At 39.3% G+C, this 6,474-nt stretch overlaps 1 protein-coding gene across 1 annotated transcript; it reads left to right on the top strand.

Annotated features, from left to right (window-relative positions):
• The first annotated feature begins 347 nt into the window (after window positions 1–347).
• Window positions 348–4,595, top strand: LOC110462652 (kelch-like protein 24). Its single transcript, XM_021516719.1, has 2 exons — window positions 348–428; window positions 2,276–4,595. Exon 2 carries the CDS (start codon window positions 2,378–2,380, stop codon window positions 4,334–4,336), a length of 1,959 nt encoding a protein of 652 aa, XP_021372394.1. The 5' UTR covers window positions 348–428; window positions 2,276–2,377; the 3' UTR covers window positions 4,337–4,595.
• Window positions 4,596–6,474: the final 1,879 nt, after the last annotated feature.

The raw sequence follows: 6,474 nt of genomic DNA, 5'->3' as shown, positions 1-6,474 counted from the left end.
CACAAACGACGATTTTTTTTTGGAAAACACTTTGTGATAATTATGATCTTATTATTTCATCACTTTCCTAATGATTTAGGTGAGGATATTTAAACACTCAGTCAATTTACGATTGACAGATCATCATTTTTTTAGTCACAAAATTTAAAATGATTTTTTTCTCCGGATCATTATATAACAACGACAAATATTTGTACAGGCATGTACACTTGAACAATGATGACCACCAGATATATCATATACATTGTACCGGGATTGATACCGACACTTCAGCTACATTTCTGACGTCATAGAAACTACGACATAACAAATATTAACGAGATTATCTCCCCTTGCGTTTGTGTCCCATCCCTCTTATTATGACGTCATGCGTGGCAACGAAATCAACATCTTTTGCATCCTGTCTGACCTGCATGGTGCATTGTAAGGTAAGTGATTACTTTTTTCATCCACCAACGTAATCTTGTGGAAACCAACTATATATTTCTGCATGCCTAGATGTCTTAACCTTTCACCTTTTTCTCTTTTGAAACTTCGAAAAATGGATACTGTGTGCTTTGTCCAGTAGGTCTTATGGGCACGAACCTGAGTGGGCTTTGGACAACCGTAATTTGACAAGTATTCATTTTAATTAAGATGGTATTGCTGACAGTCGGGCTTAAGAAAATCTGTTTCATTACCATTGATTGTAAAAATTCAAATATACAGTAAGTTCCACTCTTTGCGAACTCACAATTATGGTAAACGATACATAAAACGTATCCTAACTGTGCATGCAATTATTATCCCGATCAGACAGAACTCAAAAGACAGAAATCTCAATGAAATAACATGGTATCGATCGTCTGTCCTTTTAACATGACTCGGGTTTCGCAAGTATGCACGTTTTTGACAACCAAATATGTAATTTCTTAGATAAAACACTTGTAGAGGCAACGACTGTCGACAGAAAATACCAATTTTACATGTATCAGTGGTGAGCCATCAGCCCACTTGTATAAAGCATCTCAACTCTTGAGATTTCCTCAAGTCTAAGATTTCCCATAGACAATACATTGCTTGAGATTTTCCTTAACTTTCAGATGTTTTATACGAGTGGGTAGTACTCGTTTACGGAAAGTGACGACGGTTCCGGATTATTAATGTGTTTGGAGTGCCATTTATTTGTTTTGATCGCTTGTCGCGTTTGGGTTCGTAATTTCCTAGCCCGAGTTTCCTCTGACCCTAACACCAGACTTATACATTTTAACATCTATGTGTCACAATGTCTAAGTTTGGTGTTAGGGCCAGAGGAAACTCGGGTTGGTAATTTCCTATCCACCCTGCCCCATCTCTCAACCCCAACCCTAAACTTCGACCCCAACCAGCCTCCCATCTCCCAACCCCACTTACCTCTGATCAAGAAGCTATAGGTGGCTAGAGCGATCAGGGGCCAGAGTTCGAAACCCGATCTGTCCCTACTGTATGCTCCTCTCAGAAAACTGTTGAAGGTTTCATTTTATGTTTATTTCATCTTTATGATTTTTATAAAGATTCCGCAAATCATAGGTTTCTTTCCAGAAATAATTCATTAAAGCTATCAGAATGCGGGACTATTACAACTTACCATAGCATTCTCCCGTCATACGTTAACAACGGCAAAGTAACAGTTAGAATAGGTATAGCAATCCTTATATTTATATTCCAAACCAACAATATTAGTTGTGCAATGTTGCCAGTATTGTTAATTGCTGTTTTAAAACTCTTATACAAGCGGTAAATTGTTCGGAACAGCCGGGTAGTTTCGCATTCCACAGTCGTTGTCAAGGGCAACCAGGCCGACAAAAACAATAAACAAGAAAGTTCCACAGTAAACACATCAATTTAATAATAGATTTTTTTTTATTTAAATGCATATATGTCAATTACCAATTTGTATATTAACATGTCACCATTTTAATATATGTTGTGGCCATTTAGCGATTTAACTGTCATACAATAACAATTTAAGACACAACACAGCGGAACATCGCCACTTGGCGGTAATTAGGTCAGTGTATCACCACACTGACCTAATCCCCGTTGTAGTTCATTGGAAAATATGTTACAATGGGACCAGTAGAGTTATCTAGGCCCTATGCAGTGCAAATGTAAATATTACACTATAGTATTCATGACACAGACTGACTGAATAATGAATCCTGAAATATGAAATACAGTAGGGTTATGTACATGTAACTATGTATAAAACAACTAGTATAATGTAATGATTAAAACTAAAAATTATATCATACAGGTTGAACGGAAGCCGCGAGAATATTGAAAAAAGAGGACTTTCAGGAGATAAATTAGTTTGACAAGTTCATTAACAAAACACAGACTGCATTTTGATCTAAAAATGTCATCTGGTTCAGCGCCTGTTGAATGTTCCGTAAACTCCGGTAAGAGAGCAAGAAGATTTAACCGGAAATTAAAATCCAGAGGAAAGAAACATCAAAATGGAGAGAAAAGTCGACATGTTGAGGTCAAAGGAGGCTCGACTTTGACCTCGGTGACCTCCAAACCTGTGATTTCCGCTGGTGATACTGACTATGTCAATACCTTGATGGCAGGATTGCGACGTCTAGAGGGTGATACCGATTTGTGTGACGTAACAGTGATTGTAGAGGATAGAGAATTTAGTTGTCACCTGATGATTCTCTATACTTTCTCCAACTACTTCCGTAGTCATCTTCAATCCAGTACGAAAGAACATCCCAATCGTACGATCAGACTGGACATGGTCGAGGCTGATACCATGGAAACGGTCCTCCACTTCTTGTACACAGGCGAGGTCAAGGTCACCAAAGACACTGCGCGTGATCTCCTGTTCACCGCAGCGTACCTCCGGATCGCTTGTCTACAGAGATTGTTGGAACAGAGACACGCGCAGTTTCTAGGGTCGGAGAACGTGTTGGACTATTGGCAACTGACAGACCTATACCCAGATTACCACATCCTCAAAAAGAAATGCGAAAGGTTCGCCATATTGTGTTTCCAAACTCTCCTCGAAACCTCCAAGTTTGTCCATCTTACACTGTCGAAACTTTCTATTCTGGTCTTTAGTGAAAACCTCAACGTTTCAGATGAAAATATTGTATTTGACGCAGTGATGAAATGGATTCTCCACGACTTCGCCGCCAGGAGATGTCACGCCAGGAAGCTAGTGGACAGTATACGCCTGCCTTTAATTGATGGAGCCAGATACAAAAAGCTTAAGGCCACGTTCCCAGATCTGTTTGTAGAACCGCTGAACGACTATATCCGTGAGGCCGAGATGTTTCACGGGGATTTCGGAGGCCAGATGAGATATTCCTCCCCACGGACCGAGCTCAGACCAGGTGGTGCAACGGAAAAGGGGATCATCGTCATAACGGGTTCGACAAGTCCCCGTGGGGTGGGGATTGGCCTGCCCCCAACAGAAGCTATGAATGTGCCATACATTAGTGAGTATGGTGAAGTAAATCCTAGAGACCTTGGGAAACATATGAAAATATGGTGTTTCTCCTTCATGACGAGGCGATGGAAACAGCTGTGTAACTTGCCCGAGTACCCGGGTCGCCAGTTTGCGTCCTGTACACATGGGCTGTACGACATTTTCCTTTCGGGAGAGCGCGGTATGTATCGGTACTCTACCCGGGAAAATACATGGGTTGTTTGTGAACCCGTTCCGGGCCGAGGACGGATGTCGCACGGGATGGAGGCTATCAAGGATAGTCTCTATATCCTCGGAGGCAAAACATGTAATGGGTTTTCGGACTACGCCAGGCCTGTTGAGGTTTACAGTGTGCTCCACGAGAAGTGGGAGTCAACATCCCTCTGCCAGATCACGATACCAGTGTCCGATTTTTATTCGGTGGCCGTCCGAAACAAAATCTTTATATTCAGCGGGTTCACACAGGGAATGTCTCACGAGCGTCACGTGACTCACGCGATACAGTGTATCGATGTAAATACTCGCACGTGCACGATCGTGTGCCACACGGCAGTGCTTGGTCCCGTGGTCAGTCTTAACACAGAGATCCACCAGGTGGCAGGTCGGAACCTGGTCAAGCATTGGCCCGGCTGTCGGGCTTTCGTAAAAGCCGGAACGCTAGCGCTTGACTGTAGTAATGCCCGCCTTGTCAGAGTCAGGTCGAAGATTTTGATTGTTGGCGCAACGCAAGGTACCAGTGAATGTTTTAGTGACGTCATCATGGAGTTCGACTTCAACAAACGAGCCAAGAAACTGAAAACATGGCGAGAAAAAATACCGGAAGTAAGGGAGGATATGACGTGTCACGTCCTCCTCATTCCCAACATGTCGCTAACACTGTGAATATCACTAGAACCTACCGGAATCATTTCTCAAATACGATATTTTAATGGGTGAAAATTGGTGATTATTTTTTCATTATAATGTACACGGTTTTGACGATCATGATAACAAATCTATTTTAAGGAAAAATCATGTTGACTGTATGACAAAGATAAATAGACATATTATGGCTATTATCAGTATTTTCAGTAATGTCCATCAATAACCTACTATTTTTAACAATATACGTGTTTTTATCGGTGTATATTTTTTCTCGAGTAAATTTTATCATTTTCTTTTGTATTTTTATGATTGTTTCCGCTTTTAGTACTAATAAACCTAGGTTATTGTGAATAAATTGGTCTGCTGTATCCCAAACTTGATCGTCTAAGATGACTTATAAGACTTACGTAGAATGTTTTCTTCTTAGTTTAGTTTAATCATATTTATTGCCAAAAGTAGACAAGGGATTAGGCACAAGTTATAACAACTTATCAACGCCTTCTCCCAATATACATTATGAATGACATTACAACCATGACAATAAATATATACAATTGTTATTACAATTTGTGCTCAAAATCTCTTGACTGGATTTAAGAAAGTTTTGTACATTTCTAAAAATGTCTGTATTATCATATTAGTTAGTTACATCGAAAATAAGAAAAATCAACTTGGTCTCCTTAACCATTGAACCACTCAAGTTGACATTGAAACAATGTTTTATTTCTCATCATATCTGTCTTTCCCATAGTGTCCCCTTTTCCGTGGTGTCACCGGGACCGTTAGTGTTAGAATAACCTGATCAGGACCCGTATTCCTAAAACCGTTCTCATGCTCAAGCATGGATTTTGTGCTCGAACCTTATTTCTTGTTCCAGTTCTAAATACATCAAAAAAAGTCAATATTTGGAAAATATTTAAAGAAACTTAAAGACGAATACTTTTTTGAATGTTTACATTTGACTTTTTGAACGTTTGAGTTGGTTTGTCCCATTCCGCAACGAGAGTTGTCCTTCTTCGTACAATGCATTCAATTTTCTAAAAGCCGTACGAGAGTTGTCTTTCTTTGTAAACACCCTCTCAGATGAACACAACAGCGTCAACTTCAGGCTGCTGTTTAATAATAAAAAATAAAATACAACATTTATATAGCGCCCTATATAATTTATAAAATAACTCTAAAGCGTGTAAAAAGTAGAAATTATCCGGTAAACTATTCATATTTGTAACCATATTCTATCGCCTTTTTTATAGTAACACTATTCTTATGACACACTAATAAGGTAGTAATTGATAGAGTGTAATTAAATCAGACAGCAGACAAAATTAGGGAACAGGGTTCAACAAACGACATGTTATAATGTTTACAATTTATATCTGTTTCTCAGTTTTTGAGACTGAGAACAAAACATGTAACCGCGGTTTTACGATTCTGATATCAATTAATTACGCTGGTCGAGTTGTCTCCAGAAAAGGATATTATAAATCTGGATTTGCTACGGAAAGTTAAAATAACATTTATACAATAAAAACGTGCAAAGAAAGTGGCGTTTCGAAAAGAAGATTTTTTTTATCTCTATTGTTTCATTTCCACTTGAATCTAAACTTGTATTTTGATTTTTTGGCATGAAAATTCGGTGTTTAGATAATAAGTTAAAAATCTTTGAAATCGATGTATATTTTCATTATTATCTCAGATTTTAAGAAAAACAAATCTAGCTAAGTTATTTCGTTTAACGATTTTTACTGATGACGAGGACCTAGGTCTGTCGCGTATACAAAGGGTATTACTACTCGTACCTAGGTCTGTCCCGTATACAGAGGGTATAACTACTAGTACCTAGGTCTGTCCCGTATACAGAGGGTATTACTACTCGTACCTAGGTCTGTCCCGTATACAGAGGGTATTACTACTCGTACCTAGGTCTGTCCCGTATACAGAGGGTATTACTACTCGTACCTAGGTCTGTCCCGTATACAGAGGGTATTACTACTCGTACCTAGGTCTGTCCCGTATACAGAGGGTATTACTACTCGTACCTAGGTCTGTCCCGTATACAGAGGGTATTACTACTCGTACCTAGGTCTGTCCCGTATACAGAGGGTATTACTACTCGTACCTAGGTCTGTCCCGTATACAGAGGGTATTACTACTCG

Source organism: Mizuhopecten yessoensis, unplaced genomic scaffold (assembly GCF_002113885.1).
Source record: "Mizuhopecten yessoensis strain PY_sf001 unplaced genomic scaffold, ASM211388v2 scaffold10821, whole genome shotgun sequence".
Lineage (NCBI taxonomy): Eukaryota > Metazoa > Mollusca > Bivalvia > Pectinida > Pectinidae > Mizuhopecten > Mizuhopecten yessoensis.
Note: the sequence above shows the minus strand (reverse complement) of the source record. Positions and strands in the feature narration are given on the sequence as shown.